Source organism: Jaculus jaculus, chromosome 6, assembly GCF_020740685.1.
Source record: "Jaculus jaculus isolate mJacJac1 chromosome 6, mJacJac1.mat.Y.cur, whole genome shotgun sequence".
NCBI classification, from domain to species: domain Eukaryota; kingdom Metazoa; phylum Chordata; class Mammalia; order Rodentia; family Dipodidae; genus Jaculus; species Jaculus jaculus.
In genome coordinates, this window is record NC_059107.1 from 87773040 (window position 1) to 87792624 (window position 19585).

The 19585-nt window shown below is 42.0% G+C and overlaps 1 protein-coding gene across 1 annotated transcript in view; it reads left to right on the top strand.

The window, feature by feature from the left end:
* The first annotated feature begins 1581 nt into the window (after window positions 1-1581).
* The window catches only part of Arid2 (AT-rich interaction domain 2), a 204426-nt gene continuing 186422 nt past the window's right edge, over window positions 1582-19585 (top strand). Inside the window, exons 1-3 of the mRNA XM_004668537.3 lie at window positions 1582-1817; window positions 1917-2010; window positions 3067-3164. Of these exons, the coding sequence (XP_004668594.1) occupies window positions 1726-1817; window positions 1917-2010; window positions 3067-3164 (284 nt within the window). The 5' untranslated portion in view covers window positions 1582-1725. The remainder of the gene's footprint in view (window positions 1818-1916; window positions 2011-3066; window positions 3165-19585) is intronic.

The following is a 19585-nucleotide window of genomic DNA, read 5'->3' on the forward strand; positions in this document are numbered from 1 at the left end:
ATGGGAATAATACACTTGATGCACGGTTAGTTAACACTGGTAGCAAAGGGCTGGCTCCAGTACCCCTTGTAAAATGCAAACTTTGGTTGTAGTATTTTAGGTTTAACTGTCAAAATATTTTTAAGGAGAACAAGAAGACATTCGGAAGCAAGGGGGAAACATTTTGTCCGATGTTTTTAAATATCTTTAAGGTGTCTTAGTGTAAAAATATAAACGTTAGTTATCAAAGTTGGGCAGATGGTTCCCCAGCCAGCTTAATGATCAAGTTTGCCTTCTCGTCGTAGAACGAACGATCCAGTTGCACGCAGGAAACCAACGAGGGCAGGGTGACTTGAGGAGCCTTACTTAAGTCCATTTGCACAAAACTAGGGCAGGCCGTCCACACTGGATCTCGACTATAGTTTGTCAAAGTTAGTTTATGGATAGCTCGTGGGCAAATGAGCTCCCTGGGCCCCGACACACCGGCAGGGACCTCGGAAAAGCCGGTTACTCCAGACCCAGCACCGTCCGGAGGGTCCCACTGACTTTTCTGCCACCCGTGAACGCCGCGTAGATGAGGAGCGGGCCCTCGAGGCTTCCTTTCCCTCCCCAGCGCCACCCGGGCCCGGTCGGGCGGGGACTCCCGAGGCGGCTCTCGCACCGCCGTGGCTGGGACAAGAACATCGCTTCCACCCCTAACCCTGGAACAACCGGTAGTGGCCGTTTCCCCGAGCCGTCCTCCCCCCACCCCACTCCGCCCCTTTCCGCCGGCTTTGTGTGCGTGCGAAATGTGCGGCACATTGCAGATGAACCCTTAAGCCCGGCGAGCCGAGCCTATTGTTCCCCGCGAGGAGCTGCCTCGGCCGTGTGGAGCCAGGCGCAGTGCCGCTGCCGGCCCTCGGGGGTCGCTGTGCCGCGCAGGCTGCCGGGCCGTGGCGGCGCTGGCGGTGGCGGTGAGAGAGAGAGAGGGAGAGAGAGAGGAGGCCGGCGGACAGGCAGAGGCCGGCGGGCGGCGCGCAGCGGCTCGGCTGCCGCGCTGCCCAAGCCCGGGGACGCCCCGGCCACCGCCGCGCGTGAATGTGTGCGAGGGCCCGGCGCAGCCGCGGCCGGAATACACGCTGTCACCCGCTCTCCACAAGCCACCAACACAGACCTCCCCTCCCCACCCCGGCCCCGCCTGCCCCGGCCCCGCCGCCACCGCCGCCGCCGCCGCCGCAACTCCCAGGCCTGCGGCCGCTCCGGGCCCTCGTCGGCCCTCCGCTCGTTCGCCCGGCCCCCGGCCGGCTCGTGCGCCCCCCACAGCAGCACCATGTTGAATCGAGTCCCCGGGCCGAGCAGCCTGCGCTGAGAGAGGCGGCCGAGACTCGGGCCGCGGGCGGGCGGGCGCGCCGGCGGGAGGGAAGGAGGGGCGGGTGGGGGCCGCGCTCGCCCCGCGGCTTCGCGCCGAGCCGGCGGTCGCCTGCCCCTCTAGTTTCGCTCCGATTTCTTTAAACTTTTTCAGAAATTCCCCTCCCTCCTTCCCTGCGCTCCCCTGGCCTCCCGCTCCCTCCTTCCCCTCCTCCTCCTCCTCCCCCTCCCTCCTCCCTCCTGCGCCGCCGCCGCCGCCGCCGCCACCGCCGGCCCATGACTGAGCCCCGCCGCCGCCGGCCGAGGAATGGGCTCCGGGCTCTGGTAGGCAGCGCGGGGAGCGGGGGGCGCGTTTAAAACACCGATCGGGGCCTTTCGAAGACCTCCTTTGAAAAAATAATGGCAAACTCGACGGGGAAGGCGCCTCCGGACGAGCGGAGAAAGGGGCTCGCTTTCCTGGACGAGCTGCGGCAGTTCCACCACAGCAGAGGGTGAGAGCAGGACCGGGGGGGCGGCCCGGGGCGAGCGGGGCCGGCTCTCCCGCCGGGCGCGGGTCCCGGTGACAAGTGCGGGCTTTCTGTCTCCCGCAGGTCGCCGTTTAAGAAGATCCCCGCGGTGGGTGGGAAGGAGCTGGATCTGCACGGTCTCTACACCAGAGTCACTACTTTAGGCGGATTCGCGAAGGTGAGTGGAAGTTTTAATTTGTATTTCCCTCTCGCTGGCCTCCTCCGAAAAGTCTCCCTCGCTCCGGGAGCGGGCGCTCGGGGCCGGGGTCCCCCACGGCGGTTCTCCTAGCTCGCAGCCCGGTGGTGGCTCGGAGGCGGACGGCGGCGGGGCTGTTTTTTGGCCTGGTGGCTCGCGTGCGCGCGGGCGGGCGCGGGGCTCGGGCGGGCGGGCGGCCCGGCGTCGGCTCGCGTCCTGCCCGGTGCCCGGACGGCCCGGCGGGGTCTGAGCGGCGCGGCGGGGAGCGCGGGCGTGTGTGGCGCCCGCCCGCCCGCCGAGCCCCGCACCCGCCCGCCCGCCCCGAGTCCGCTGCCGCCGCCGCCGCCGCCGCCGCTGCCGCTCTAGCACTGGCGGAGACAGACACAGACTCTGAACAGTTCTCCTGCAACTCCGAATTAGCGCGGGCAGGTTTAACATCGATAATCGGCTGCGAAATGATCCCGGCAGCCGGGGCACAGCTCGGCCCGGGCGCCCCGGCTTTCTACAGCTAACAAAAGAAACCAGGACCTGTCTCCAAATAGCCATCTTAGGCTTCAAGGCTAGGCAGAAGCTGTAGGCCTCAAAGAAGGGCCTATGGAGATGGATAGATCTGGGAGAGGGATTGGAATCGGCCCTGGCCCCGGCCCCCCCAGAACCCGCGGACGTCGCTGTCCGGAACAGTATTGATCCTTTTGAACTTTTTTTTTTTTTGGCTTTTAGTGTAAACGGACCGCGTTGAGATTTAAAAGGGGGCGACAGAGGGACTTGCGATTGGTTATTGTCCGGGCTTCAAAAACAAAACAAACCCACCAATCCCCCCCCCCCCCCAACAAAACAAGTGCTGCTAAATACAGGGCTCTCTGGTGAAAACACAGTGAATGATTCAAGCAACCCTTGCTTAAGAACTCCCACGATCAACCCAGACACTCTCTGATGCCTTAGCTACCTACAGATCTCTGCAGAATGGGTATTTATTTCTTCGGTTAGGTTTCTCTTGCATTAGGCACTTTCAGACAAGTGTGCCTGTGTTTTTAACAGGTTTCTGAGAAGAATCAGTGGGGAGAAATTGTTGAAGAGTTCAACTTTCCCAGAAGTTGTTCGAACGCTGCCTTTGCTCTAAAACAGTATTACTTGCGGTGAGTAGTGGAGACTTTAACTCAGTATTTGGAAATAAGGGACTTAAGAGGAGATTTTTTAAATAACAAGAAAAAAAAAAAAATCCCAACCTAGCATTCCAGTTTCTATTCAGCCTGAGAAACATTTTAATATCAATAAAGGGAGATAATATGAGGGTGATGTTTTCCTCTCCTGTTTTAGGATAATTTACATTTTTCATGCAGAAGCATTACAGGTGACATCCTATCTCCTACCTTGATAAATACTCTTTTGTGACATTGTTATTGCTGTTTACTGTCATTGCTCCGAGGGTCAGGAAGGTGGTGTTTAGTAAGTAGTAAGAGTTAAGATAGTTAATGAAACTTTGTTACCTTTGAGAATTTGTTTGTTTTGGAAATTCCTTTTTCCTTTTAAAATTATGACTTTCAAAAAGAAAAAAAAAAAAGAAAACTTCTCTTTTGGAACGGGGCCACTGAGTACTTTTTCAATAGAATACTTCTGCATAGTATATTATGTTGGTGTGTTAGGTAACCAGGATTAATTTTAGGAACTTTTTTATTGTTGAATTTCTGAGTAACTTAAAATCAGTATCTTTAGAAAAATAGGGATAACTGAAGCTAGAAACTCTGAATCTTTTTAACTACCTACTTGACAAAGTAAATTTCTTATTATTCTGTTGTATGATATAATCTAGATAATAAATGTGTTTTTATTTTTTTCTCCCAGTTTTTCTTCTATGAATACTTTTGTATTGTGCTTTATTTTAATGTCATCTTTAATTTTGTTTCCAGAGGGTCCTTAACTGTTATTTAAAACTAATGATCTTTGTATTTCTTTCTACTAAATATTGGAGATAGCAATAACACATGCTAGCCTCTTTCTGTACCGTGGTTTCCTGCATACTTTGAGTTTTGTTTAGCCTCATATGCACTCAGGAGTTACTCTGTAATGCTCAGAGTTCTGAACTAGGAAACGAGTCATTGCACAGGTGTGCTTTCTATTGGCTGCCTGAGATTGACTTCAGACTGCACGTTGCAGAGTTCACAGAGCTCTGTGGCTTCTGACTGAGTTCCATAGGAAGTCTAGAAAACATCAGACATGCTGGCTGTTATTGCGCGCGTGCATGTGTGTGTGTTAGCATGAGTGTCAGAGTACAATCACAGAACTCGGTAGTAACTGAGTTGCATAGGCAGTATAGCAAACATCAGACATGGCTAGTTGTTATTGTGGGGGAGGGGGCCGAGGGAGGAGAGGGAAGGGAGAGAGAGAGAGACAGAGACCTATAGAGACAGACAGACAGAGATAGCATGTGTGCCAGAGTATATTTTAAAATACAGGGCTAAATGAAAAACAAATTAAAAAAATTAGTTTCCCAAACTGTTGATTTAATGATAGGGTGAGAAGTAGAGAATTTTGTATTGATGGTAGTAGTCACTTGCTCATTTCCATTTCTGATACTTAGGGCAACATGCTAATACATGTTGTGGCTCTGTCCTGATCAATTAGAGTCATTTGGATTTTGTACTAATTAAAATGCATATTTTAAAGCTGTGCCTGGTATTTGTTGGATTAGTTGAAAAACTATCACATAGTGCATGCTATCTATGGCTAATGAAATGTATGTTTTTCTAAAGAATTTACATAATGCTACCAACCTTAGCATACTCAGTTAAATGTCCAGACTTTTAATTACAAGTACTGTATTTCTATAGTCATTTCTACCTTGGGATTGTACCATCCATTCATTGTATTTATGACTACTGCTTTTAACTGGGGGGGGGGGAGTCAAGGTTGTCTGTAAGTATTTACATTGTTCTCAGGTCAGCTTGGGCTTCAGGCTCTTATTCCACACTGCTACTTGAACTATGTCCTTAGCTAAACTTGTTTTTCCTCCATATGTCACTCTCCAGGTTTGTTTTTGTAGGGTTGTAGCTAGGCTACCAAGAAAAAAGTTGAAGCATTTGTTTTGGAAAATAAAGCCATGTGAAGATTTGCATGGGTTGTAAAGAAATACAAAAGAATTATGTTGGTCAAAAATTAGGTTCTGCCTTGAAAAACAAAATAAAAAAACTTAGATATTACCAACTTTGAAAGAAAGATGTTTTTTAGTGATGTTATAGAGGATATTTATTATGTTGGGTTTTACACTTTCTGAAAAGCTTAACTGTCAAACCAGATGCCAAACTCATCAACAATTCTGTTAATTAACTATAGAGTGAGTACCTGTTCATAGTAAGACATGGTACGTAATCAAATGACTTCATAGGTTAACCCTTTGCTGTATCAAACTGAACAGCATGGTATCTGATGAGCAGATAAAACGTGTTTTGATTTTTTTTTTTTTTTGAGGCAAGGTCTCATTATTGTACCTCTGAATGGCAATCTTCCTGCCTCAGCCTCTGCCCTCTGGGATTACAGCTGTGTCACCACACCAGGCTTTGCAGTGTTTTGTAAATCACAAAAACAGCATTTTTTTAAAACTGCTTTTTTCCCCCTTTGTTTTTCAAGGTAGGGTCTTGCTCTAACCCAGGTTGACCTAGAATTCACTATGCAGTGTCAATGTGGCCTCAAACTCATGGTGATCTTACCTCTGCCTCCTGAGTGCTAATAACTGCTTTTTTTCATTGACCTATTATAAAACTGTTGTTGTTATTTTATTCTCCTAACTGTATAAGTTTAATGTTTGCCTACATACATTCCTCTATAATTTTACATTTATTTGAATGGATAGCTATTTGAGTAGTATTTTTAAAATTATATTCATAATATTCTAGATAGGGCTAGGAAGATGGCTTAGCTGTTAAAGGTGCTTGCTTGTGTAATAGTACAGACATTTAAATAAAAGAAAACTTGTATGCTAGCCTTGTACTACATTCTGTTCAATATTCTTTGCTATACCAACATAGTTATTAAATACAAAGACCTGAGTTTATTTAACATTGACATTAAATTTTTTTTAAGATTTATTTATTTATTTATTTATTTGAGAGCGACAGACACAGAGAGAAAGACATAGAGGGAGAGAGAATGGGCGCGCCAGGGCTTCCAGCCTCTGCAAACGAACTCCAGACGCGTGCGCCCCCTTGTGCATCTGGCTAATGTGGGACCTGGGGAACCGAGCCTCGAACCGGGGTCCTTAGGCTTCACAGGCAAGCGCTTAACCGCTAAGCCATCTCTCCAGCCCTAAAGATTTATTTTTATTTGTTAAATTATTAGAGACAGAGAGAGGGGAAGAGAGAGAGGGAGAGAATCAGTACGGACTCACCAGGGCCTCTTAGTCACCACAAATGCATGTGCCAGATGAATGTGCCACTGTGTGCATCTGGCTTATGTGGGACCTGGAGAATCAAACCTGGGTCCTTAGTCTTTGCAGGCATGTGCCTTAACCACTTAGTCATTTCTCCAGCCTTGATATTCATTTTTTTAAGGATTTTTAAAAAATATTTATTTATTTCTTTGACAGAGAAAGAGGGAAAGAGAGAGAGAGAGAGAGAATGGGCATACCAGGGCCTGCAAACGAACTCCATGTGCATGCACCCCCTTGTGCATCTGGCTAATGTGGGTCCTGGGGAATCAAACCTGGGTCCTTTGACTTTGCAGGCAAATGCCTTAACCACTAAGCCATCCCTCCTGTCCTTGACATTCAATTTTTAAAAACTTAAGTGCCTGTTGAAAATGTTTAAAAGTATTATATTTAAAACTTGCATATTAATCAGCTATTATTATTTATGTACTTTCTTTTCATTTACTTCCTTTCCTGACATGCTCACCTCTGTGTTTTCCACAAATATTTATTATTAGACTTTCCCTTTAAAGATGAAAAGATAAGGTATAATTTCACACAATTGTTTTTATGGAGAAATTAAAATATAAAAAAGTTAAATTTGCTTTAAGGGCGTTTGTTAATTGTATTAAGTTGTGTTTATGGTTTATGGTATGTGCTCAGTATTATTTAGTTGATCTACTATGATTTCAGTTACAAATTATTTTAATAAATTAAAATACAGTTTGAGTTGGGTGCGGTGGCTCATGCCAGCACTCAGAAGGTTGAGGTTGGTAGGAGGATCACTGAGTTCAAGGCAAGCTTGAGACCACATTGTGAATTCCAGGTCAGCGTGGGCTAGAGTGAGACCCTACCCTACCTCAAAAAAAAAAAAAAAAAAATTAATTAAAAAAAAGAATTACAATTTGAAATTATTTGTGGCTAAATTTATACCAAGGTATATCTATGTCTGGTATTAATCATTTACTTAATGATTTTTTTTTTGTGCTATTTTGGTACTAAGATTGGTGAACAATTTGTTTCTCTTATTTGGGTTAAGAATTTAAAGTTTGATAGAAAATTTAGGTACATCTTTCAAATATTTATTTGGAGAGCTGTTTTTTTGGTTTCCAGGCACATCAGTAGTAAAGCTATACTTATAACAATATTGTCATAACTTAGCTAGATGCTTCCTGTATAAAATTTGATTTTTTTATTTTTATTTTTTGGTTTTTCAAGGTAGGGTCTCACTCTAGCCCAGGCTAACCTGGAATTCACTATGTATTCTAAGGGTGGCTTCGAACTCACAGCAATCCTCTTTCCTATCTTTGCTTCCCAAGTAAAGTTGTGTTCAACCACACCTGGCTTTAAAATTTGAATGTTTTAGAAAGGAGATAAAATATCTTAGACAGTAGCAATTTATTATAGAAAACTATATGCTTGGTTTCTTATACTTGAAACTTTTAATACTGATTTTTTTATACGTGCATACCTTTAGAATAGTCAGAAAATTAATTGTAGGATTCTGTTCACCATAATGAATTTTTACTTAGATTATAATTTATCCTTTTTTTATTTTGGTAGATACAGCCCTTCTTTAGTTACATCAATAGTTATCTATCAGTAAAAGTTCACATTTATAAGATAATTAACATGAACACACTTATATACTCTTAGCTGGTAACCGCCACATAGATCAGTGAGCCAGCCTTCTATGATTTGGAAGACATATTCCTAATGGTAAATAAAGGAACACATTGAGTTTGTAAATTGCTAAACAGTGCTGAATAGACAAATTCCTATTCAAGAAACAAAAAGAAAAATAAGAATTAAATTTGGGAGAGCAACTGTATCTTAATCAATTATTTGTATATGTGTTTTTAGTTTGATTTCATTAACTATCTTTTGAACATATCTGATTTTGTTGCTTTGTGATATATGTTACATTTCTAAAAGACATGTAGATTTGTTGAAAGTAGGAATAGAAAGTGGAGAAAGTTGAAAGACTGTATTGTGTCTTAATATCCATCATTTAAAGCAGTTGTATTTTCCCAAAGTAGAAATAAGTCTACTTTCCTAGATAGGTTACTGAGGTTACATAATGGGAATTGTATTTCTGTCCCTCCTTTTTTGGCTCTGCCTAGGATTGAACCCAAAGCCTCTAGCATGCCAGTGAAGTGTTGTACCACTGAATGACACCCATTCCCCAACCACCCAAAATGTTTGTGTGTTTTTTTTTAATTTAATTTTTCTGCTTCAGTTATTGACTAAAAATATGTGTTTTTGATTAGGAGCACCTTTTTTATAATGTTACCTCTCTGCTCTTTTGCATTCAGTATTTTTGTAGTGGATTTTACATAAAATCCACTATAATATCTTTAGGTAAAAGTCTTTTTTACACTATGGATTTTTTTTTTTATTCTTAAACTGAATGAAATTGGTAGATTGGAAAAAAAGAACATTCTAATTCCTTGATATTTAAATACACTTGTCAGCAAGCAAGCACTTAATACATATTTTTAGGTAAAGTATTTAGGAAGAGTTCTTATTTTGTAAAGGCTGCTTGTTGGGCCTTCCTCAGGCCCACTGGAGATTAACCAAAAAAAGATTTGTGAAACTAGGGAGATGGCTCACCTGGCAAAGGAGCCTGCTTGCCATCCTTGCCAGCCCAGGTTCAATTCTCTAGCTTCCTTGTAAAGCTAAGTGAAAATGTAGGACATGTGGCTGGTGGTTGTTTACAGTGCAAGAGACCCTGGTGTGACCATACATGCATGCTTGTGTGTGCACAAACACACGCACAAAAATATAAAAAATCTTTAAAAATTAATTTTGTCAGAATTGGAAGAGGGCTTGATGCCTGATGAGGTGAGAAGTGGAAGACTCACCTTTCTTTGTGTCTCTTGGCTCTAACAGTATCACCATCGAAACACAGATATTCATGGTCAGAGCAGGAATTTCTCATTTGTGCTCTATGAAACACTAGTTTTCCTGAAATGTTAATATTTCTTTGAAAAGAAGCCAAATGATTTGTTTTATTTATTTAATTCATTCATTTTTTTTTTTTTTTTTCAAGGTAGGGTTTCACTCTGGCCCAGGCTGACCTGGAATTAACTATATAGTTTCAGGGTGGCCTTGAACGCATGGTGATTCTCCTACCTCTGCCTCCTGAGTGCTAATATTAAAGGTGTGCGCCACCACGCCTGGCTTGTTTTATTTTTTTTAATTAATTTTTTTTTTTTTTTGGATTTTTGAGGTAGGGTCTCTATCTTGTTTAAACTGACCTGGAATTAACTATGTAGTCTCAGGGTGGCTGCAAACTCATGGTGATCCTCCTACCTCTGCCTCCCAAGTGGTGAGACTAAAGGCATGCGCCACCACACCCAGCTAAAAGAGCAAGATAAATTTATTTTATATTTGAGAGCAGGGTGGGAGGGAGAATGAATGGGTGCACCAGGGCCTCTAGCCACTACAAATGAATTCCAGACACATGTGCCACTTTGTGCACCTGGTTTACATGGGTACTGGAGAATCAAACCTGGTTCCTTCATAGGTAAGCACCTTAACTGCTAAGCCATCTCTCCAGCCCCCCTTTTTTTTTTCTTCTGGTGCTGAGGACCGAACCCAGAGCCTTGAGCTTGCTAGGCAAGTGCTCATTCACTGAGCTAAATCCCCAACTCCTCCAGCCCATTTTTATTTATTTATTAGAGAGGGAAAGAGGCAGATAGAGAATGGGCACTCCAGCACCTCTAGCTACTGCAAATGAACCCTAGGCACATGTGCCACCTTGTGCTTCTGGTCTACTGAGCCAAGGTCCTTTGGCTTTGCAGGCAAGCACATTAACCATTAAGCCATCTCTCTAACTCTATTTTATTTTTATTTATTTGTTAGAGACAGAGACAGTGCGAAGAAATATGGTTACACCAGGGTCTCTGGCCAATGCAAATGAACTCCAGACACATGTACCACCTTGTACATCTGGGTTTATGTGAGCACTGAGGAATTGAACCTGTGTCTTTAGGCTTCTCAAGCAAGAACTTTACCCATTAAGCCACCTCTGCAGTCTCCAAATGATTTTGAGCAATAAATCTAAGGTTACTTTTATTGCAGGACTTAGAGATTTTGTTTTGTGATGCCTTTTGTGCATTTCCAGCACTTTATAGAGAGTCATACTATTGATTTCCTCTCTCTTTAAGCCATTGTAAATGTTTCCCAAGCACTACTACAGTGCTATAAGGTGTGAAACTTCGTTTTTGAAGAAAATGTACTGAATTCTTTAGAGCATAGTTTGGAAAATCTGAGCTGGAAGAAATGAGATTAGACAGAAAAAATTTAAATGAGGAAAATGAGAGGTAATTTTACATATGTGTGTGTGTGTGCATGTTATTTTGATTACAGGTGTGTACCACTATGCCCAGCAAACTTTTTTTGAGGCAAGCCCAACAGCCTGGCTCTTTTTTTTTTTTTTTTTTTTAATGAGAGCAAGTTTGTGTGTGTGTGTGTGTGTGTGTGTGTGTGTGTGTGTGTGTGAGAGAGAGAGAGAGAGAGAGAGAGAGAGAGAGAGAGAGAGAGGGAGAATTGGTGCACTGGGGCCTCCAGCCACTGTAGTCAAACACCATATGCATGCAAACCCCTTGTGCATGCTTCTGTCACTGTGCGTCTGACTTATGTAGGATCTGGTGAGTTGAACATGAGTCCTAAGACTTCTCAGGCAAGCATCTTAACCTCTAAGCCATCTCTCCAGCTCATAAATAACTTTTTTTTTCTTTATTAGTTATGTACATACTCAGTGTGTAAGCAGCCATGTTGGTAGCATCGTTAGCCACCTCCCTGTCCTCCCCTGTTTGAAGGGACCCTTGTCATTGAAGATTATGGGTTATGCACTGTGGCGGTAGTCACTAGTTATAGGGAAGAGGTAATGTCTCTGTGCATAATGACCTAACTTGTGGCTCTCACAATCTTTCCGCTCCCTCTTCCACAAATTTCCCTGAGCCATGTTGGGATCGTTTTAGGTCTGCTTCCGTGATGAGGTCCTGGGAACCTCTGTGTCTCTGGATATCTGGTTTGGTAGGAGCTGAGTGTTCTCTGTGTCTATCTCCTTCACCCTTGTGCTGGTACCAGGTTCACCAAGAAAGCAGCACTCTTGTTCATTTCCCCAAATCCTCTATGGTTTCAGCTGGGGCCCTCGTGAGGTACGATGGGTGAATCTCTCCTCAGGTTCTGTGTCCATCTAAAAAAGAGAAGTATATTCTCCAATGGAGAGTGAAGTCAGTACTAGATAAATGGGATAACTGTTATTATTTTAGAGGGAATTTAATAGGTGTATGCCTTCTTTTTGCCCAAGATTGGTGGGAGCTTGATAGTGGAGAGTGGACTTGAATTTTGGATATGGTTCTGACCTGTTTCCCAGTTCTGGCTATGGGTTCTGTTCCACTGAGTGGATCCAGTAGCCAATTCAAGAGCAATTGGTTACCCACCATGGCTGTGTGCCACTATTGCACTTGGGTGATTAGCTTAGACTAAGAGTTGCTTGGACAGATGTTGGCCATTTTCCCTCAGTAACTCATGTAGCACCATCTGGCACTAGACAAGCTAACTGTCTGGGGACTGACTCTCTTCCAGATTACAGCCAGATCTCTCCATGTTCCATACCAACAACATATGGTGTCTTTGGCAGTAGGGTCTTACCATTAACCTTTGGTGGGTCATCAAGTGCTCTGATAGAAGTCTGTCTTTTGGGAAAGCAGCTCATTGTGGATGTTAACTGCATCCTGGTACTGGGAGTTACAGGCCAGCACCAAGAGAAAAGAAGGAAGAAAAAAAGATAGGTAATATAAAAGGTAAAGAAAAAGAGAGGAGACAGAGAAAGAAACAGGAGAAGATTAAGGTTAGTCTTCATCATACCCTGTCCAGGGCCCTGTGGTTCAGGTGTTCACTCTAAGGATCTGATGAACATTCAACGTTTTAGTCTGTCTTTCAGGATATATAGGATTTTATGTTACCAGCTCTATTTGGGTCCAGTTTTGTGCCCCCCCCCCAATAACTTTTGATGGAGCTGTTTGTGTATCTTTATTAATGAGTGTTTGAAATTATAACGGTAATTTTCTTTCAATAGTGGTGTGAGTAAGGAAACATTAAGATTATGTTCAGTTCGTTGATAGGAAATGAAGATGTAAAGAAACCTTGTGCTGCAAATGTTAGCAGGAATAAAAAAACAAAAACAGCCCTGAACCTGTAAGATAGATAAGTGGTGGCCTTAGTCTATCATGAAGGAAAAGATACCACTGTACATGAAACTGTTTTTTTTTTTTTTTAAATTTTTTTGTTCATTATTTATTTATTTATTTGAGAGCGACAGACACAGAGAGAAAGACACATAGAGGGAGAGAGAGAGAATGGGCGCGCCAGGGCTTCCAGCCTCTGCAAACGAACTCCAGACGCGTGCGCCCCCTTGTGCATCTGGCTAACGTGGGACCTGGGGAACCGAGCCTTGAACCGGGGTCCTTAGGCTTCACAGGCAAGCGCTTAACCGCTAGGCCATCTCTCCAGCCCGAAACTGTTTTTTTTTTTCTGCTATTTAAATTATGTGATAGAAATGAAAGGGGAAAAAAAATGCCATGAAAAAGTTTTGTGTTTATTTTTTGGTAGTGTTGGGAATGGAACTCAGGACCTCACACATGCGAGGCTAGTGCTTTGCTACTGAACTGAACCCAGCCCCATGTGAAAAGTGTTCTACAGCTCAAAGAGTAGTTTATTTATTTGCCTATTTCTTCCAAGAAAAAAAAGTGCAATCCATGTTGTTTGGTTTGTATTTCAATTTATGATTTATATTTGAACCAGCAGCCCCAAAAGTCAGTTCCTGTTGTTCATTCTAGCTAGAGGCTGTGTTTATCTTTTTTTTTTTTTATTGTTTTAAATTTTTATTTATTTTTTAGACAGAGAGGGAAAGAGAGAGAGGGGGAGTGAGAGAGAGTGGGCACGCCAGGGCTTCTAGCCACTGCAAATTAACTCCAGATTCATGTGCCCCTTTGTTTATCTGGCTAATGTGGGTCCAGGGGAATTGAACCTGGGTCCTTTGGCTTTGCAGACAAATGCCTTAACAATTAAGCCATCCCTCCAGCCCACAAGGCTGTGTTTTTCATAAAGCAAACTATTTGCATTTAAAAATTTGTCCAAACAAGTTTCTCTGGAGAATTATGGCAGAGTCATTTGTTGTTTTGTAGAGTAGTAAGTGCTTTGTTTAATTTGATGCTACTTCTGATAAGAGTTTGTATTTGCTTCAGTTCTATGATTTTGAAAACTGAGAAGTCATGTCCTGAGTCTTGATATTAGGGAAGAGCTGTTTAGAAGCTCAATATTGGTTTGAGGGCCATACTTTAGTAGACTTAAAAATGGATGTGTTTGAGCCAGGTATGGTGACACACCTCTTTAAGCCTAGCACGGGGAGGCAAAGGTAGGAGGATCACTGTGAGTTTAAGGCTACCCTGAGACTACATAGTGAATTCCAGGCCAGCCTGGGCTAGAGTGAAACCCTACCTCAAAAACCCCAATAATAATACTAATAATAATAATAATAATAAATTTTTAAAAAGAGAAAAAATGAGTATTTTGGATTGATGATATCTTTGAATTATATATATTTTCTAGCTGGAATTTTAAGTGTATTTTTCATGAAAATCACAAATGCCAGCTTCTGAAATTAAAGTAAATATATATAATATTGTTTATCCATAGTAGAGCCAAAGAAACTGGCAGCTTCATTCAGTCACAAGTGTACAAAATAGATAAAGGGTGATGAGTTTTGGCTACCGCTCCTCATTTATTAGTATATTCACATAGAAATAAAACCTTTTGAGTCCTGTAATGGAATTGATCAAGAGTAAATGTTTACACTCAGCCTTAATTGTCAGGTATTATTATCAGTTAAGAAATATATCATAGGCCCGGAGAGATGGCTCAGCAGTTATGCCACTTCACTTGACTACAAAGCTAAACGACATGGGTTTAATTCCCTAGTACCCACGTAACGTCAGATGCACAGAGTGGCACATGCATCTGGAGTTCCTTTGCAGTGGCTGGAAGCACTGACACATCCCTTCTCTCTCTCTCCCTCTCCTTTGTATGCTTGTAAATAAATCAATATGGATATTTAAGAAATCCATTGTATATATTTTAAGAACACATTTTATCCCTTTTGCTTTTCCATTTTCTTTGTAATAGACCTGCTTTATGTTTTGAAAAGCAGTGTCTGGTATATAACTCCATTCTGCACAGCTATGGATGGAATACCTTTATGTACTCTTCCTTTTCCATGCATATTTAGGATTGTTTCTGTAAGCTTTCTGATTACCTGTGAATTGACCTTGCTTTCTAGGAACTATGTTTGTTTGTTTGTTTGGTTGGTTTTTTGTGGTAGGGTCTCATTCTAGCTCAGGCTGACCTGGAATTCACTATGTGTTTGGGTGGCCTTGAACTCTTGGTGATCCTCCTACCTCTGCCTCCTGAATGCCAGGAGTAAAGGCGTGCACCACCACACTCGATAGGAACTGTTTTTAAAGCAAGGCTAACTATGTATTTTTTTTCATTGTTGCTATAATGACATTTTTCTGAACTTGGATAATTTTTACATATATGTTATGTAGAGGAGAAATTGTTTCTACATGTATGTCCTTTTGACTTGGTCAGTACATAACCTGTTGTTGGAACTCAGAGCCCTTGGTGACGTCTAGGAGTCACTATTGCATTTATGTTGTTGTCCCTCAATGACAGGTGTATAGTTCTGTGAATGCCCAGATCAGTGGTGGTGGGACTCCAGTGCTCTATATACTGGAATGTTGCAGTGGGATCCCAGGTACCAGGTACTGGTTTTGGTGTGTTCACTGCTTAGCAGTTCCTTTCCTTTTATTTCAGTATGCCATTACTTGTTAAAGTAATGCGGTAATGTGCCATTTAAAAGGTCCCAAATTCCTGATTTGGTTGATTACTTTCTTCCAAAGTCAATTAACTGGCTCCTGGGTCCCTTGTTATAGATCCCCGAAAACAGATGGATGTAAAGGTTGGTGGCATGCAGGCTTCGAACAGGGCATGTATTTAGTAGTGCTTTGCTTCTTTCTCATCTTGTCAGGAGGGATCTGATACTAAGTTGTCCCCTTTTATGCCAAGATTGACCCTGGTTTTAGGTGTTAGTAGGTTGAAACATTTTGTTTTTAAAAAGAATGCCCCAGGTGATTCCTAAGCACACTCAAGTTTGAGAACAGTTGATCTAAGTACTGCAGTGAAACCAATTTAGTTGCTGAGATAACTGGTTTAACTTGGCATCAGCATGTTGGCCAGGGTTACATCCAGAACAAAACCTCTTAGTGACATCTGGTCCAGGGCACCTGCTTAGGCTGCACCTGTCATCTCTAAGCAGAGTCTGAACACGCCCTATACTTTCTCTCTGGGTTTCAGAGAAGGTAATCAGATCTGTTTCAGTTAAGGGAGGCAAGCATAAGTGAACCACTGAATTCTAACTCATCCCCACTTTAGTTATTTAATTTGGACTGCAGAGTGTTCCTTAGTTATTTCTTTTCTTTTCTTTTTTTCTTTCTTTCTTTCTTTTTTTTTTTTTTTTCCGAGGTAGGGTCTCAGTCTAATCCAGGCTGACCTAGAGCTCATTATGTAGTCTCAGGGTGGCCTTGAACTCACAACGATCCACCTATCTCTGCCTTCCAAGTGCCAGGATTAAAGGCATGAGCCACCATGCCTGGCCCCTTAGTTATTTCTATTTGGAAAATTTTCTTTTTAAAAAAAATATTTAATTTTTATTTATTTTGACAGAGAAAGAGAGAGAGAGAGAGAAAGTAAAGAGAGAGAGAGAATAAGAATGAATGGGTGCTCCTGGGCCTTCAGCCACTGCAAGCAAATTCCAGGCGAATACACCCTCTTGTACATCTGGCTAACATGGGTCCTGGGGAATTGAACCAGGGTCCTGGGGAATTTAACCAGGGTCCTGGGGAATTTAACCAAGGTCCTTTGGCCCAGCAGGCAAATGCTCTAACCACTAAGCCATCCCCCCAGCCGTGGAAAATTTTCTTAATAGATAAAATATCTTTTTTCCCTGTGTAGTACTTTATAATATTCTTCCCAAATGAGATATTATTTGTTTTTGAATTTACTTAGTGCTTATCACTACAGTGAGATTTTGTTATTCCTTCCCAATACTATTCCAAGGGAGTTAATATATGAATTTATATTATGCCTGGTGGGGTAAGTTCAGGCTGAGGCAGGAAAAACTGCAAGTTCATTCTCATCCTGGGCTGTATAGTGAGTTTAAGGCTGTCCTGGACTATATATAATAAGATCCTGTCTCAAAAGCCAAAACAAGCTGGGCGTGGTGGTGTATGCCTTTTTAATCCCAGCATTTGGGAAGCAGAGGTACAAGGATCACTGTGAGATCAAGGCTAGTCTGGGCTAGAGTGAGAGTCTACCTTGAAAACAAACACACAAAATTATTACTACTTTGCTTAATGAAGTATTTTCATTTGTAAGGCTTTCTTGCATGAGATTTTCTAATTTCAAATTTAGGAAATAATTGCTATTAACCATAGGAAAGATAAGTTAAAATTAGAAAATTATTTTACCACTTAAGGTTTTAGGTTTTCACCCCTCTGAGGCATATGAGTTATTTCTCTCAAAGGGGGAAGGGCTGAGAAGATGGATCAGTGGTTAAAAGTGCATGCCTTCATACATAGTGAATTCCAGGTCAGCCTGAGCCAGAGTGAGACCCTACCTCGAAAAAAAAAAAAAAAAAAAAAGTGCATGCCTTCAAACCTTGAAGGCCTGGGTTTCTTACCCATGTACAGCCAGATGCACAAAGTGGCACATGCATCTGGAGTTCATTTGCAATAGCAAGAGGCCCTGGTGGGCCTGTTCATTCTCTCTCTCAAATAAATAAAAAAGTAAAATTAAAAAGGAGTGGGGAGAGGTTCTATGTTATATAGTCAACTCTCTTTATTTTCTTTACAACTAAGTTGCCATTCTGGTAATTGAACCTAGGAGTTTGTATATGCTAAGTAGTCATCACTCTCCCACTGAGATTCATGAATTATATATAGTTATCATTTTTCTAGTTGTTCTATCCTTTCTGTAACTTTTGTTTGTTTTTGTTTTTTCTAGGTAGGGTCTCACTCTATCCCAGGCTGACCTGGCATCCATTGTGTACTCTCAGGCTGGCCTCGAACTCACAGGAATCCCCCTACCTCTGCCTCCTGAGTGCTAGAATTAAAGGCATGTACCACCTGTGCCCAGCTTGGCCTTCACTGTTTAAAATGATAACCTCATGAAAGTAACAGAAAGAAGCTGGGCACAGGTGGTACATGCCTATAATCACAGCACTGGAGAGGATTACAAGTTCAAGGCCAGTCTGGAAAATATTAAAAGGTTTTGCTTCAAATAACCCAAAGTAACAACAACAGCATTGCAGGCTGAAAGTGCTACCAAGATTGCATTTGTCTGATAAGTTTTTCAGGATCAGATTTTGTTTTAGATAAATTTTTCAGGATCAGATTTCATTTTAGGCATTTTGAAAAGACTCACTGAACCATTTTTGCTAATGTTAATTTTGGTTATGTCCTGTTTTTTTTTTTCTGCTGTGTTTTCTCTTTGGTAATGAAGTAACCTGTGAACCACACAAACTTGAGACCATGAAAAAGTCATTTTCATTGTTACGCTTTGACTTAGTATGCCTAATGGCCATTGTTGGTTTTTGCTTGAATTTATTGCCACTATGATGGAAATATGGTACTTATTTCCTAACTTTATTATTCCTTTGTTATGTGTAAGTAATTTATAATAAGGACAACATTTTTATTCTTATTTTTGAGATTTCTGTTTTAAACCGTGAGCTAAGATCTTTTTGTTATGTATTTCACTGTTTAAATTTGGCCTGTGGGAGCCTTTCAAGCTGCTTCTTTTGTTTCTTTCATGTGTCCACATTTTTTAGCTTCTCATTACTTCTTCGCAAAGCATGATCAACAAGGCTCAACTTAGTTTTGGCATCCTAGCTCTAGAATCAGCTATTTGTTCTTAAAAGTTCCTAGTAAGTAATGCTATATAGAAACCAAGAGCTGGGTGGTATGTGTGCTTGTTACTATTGGGTTATTTTTTCCTCCAGGTCTTTTCAGAGTTTAGAGATAGGAAATATATTTTCTGTTTTAAAATTTATTTACTTGCAAACACAGAGAAAACAGACAGAATGGGTGCGTACTAGTTCCTCCAGCTGCTGCAAATGCTGCAAAGTCCAGATGCATATGCCACTTTGTGCATCCAGCTCTATGTGGCTACTGGGGAATTAAACCTCGGTCCTTAGGCTTTGCAGGCAAGCACCTTAAACACTAAGCTATCTCTCCAGCCTGGAAATATGTCCCTCCCTCCCTCCCTCTCCATGTGTGTGTGTGTCTGTCTGTCTGTCTGTCTCTCTCTCTCTCTCTCTCTCTCTATATATATATCTAATATATGTGCATATATATATATATAACATATGTACATATATATATATATCTGTGTGTATAAAATGAGGTTATTCTGATAGCTCCAACTATGGTCCATGGTCTTCTTGCCTTTTTAATTCTATGTCTCCTTTTACCTGCAATGGAAACTCTAGTTTCCTATAACAGTGTATTTATTTGTCTTTGACCATTAGGACTCTTAAAAATTTTCTGTGTTTAGGGTTTGAATAATTCTTTTCTGTTCCAGTGTGATAAGCATGTGTGTGGTGTGCATATGTGTGCATGCATGTGGGTGAACATGAATGTCTTCCTCTATCACTCTTTATGAAGGTAACATCTCTCACTTGAGCCCAGAGGTCCCTGATTCAACTGTCTACCCAGCCAGCTTACCCTGGAAATCCCCTGTCCTTACCTCCCCCTGTTCTGGGTTGTTGATGACTGCCAAATTCTTTTACGATTTAATGTGAGTGCTGGGGATTCATCCTTCCTACTGGGGAAAAAACAAACAACAATAACAACAAAGATCTCTTCGTTGTTCTTGGTTTTTACTGGCCATTGCTATACTTGATATAAAAAATGAGACAATAATAATAAATCATTGGATGATATTCATATACTCAAGGTAAAACGGTTATTTTGGTTAAAAATTTTTTTTTTTATAGTTACCTACCCTGTGGAGAGGGAAAGGAAATTT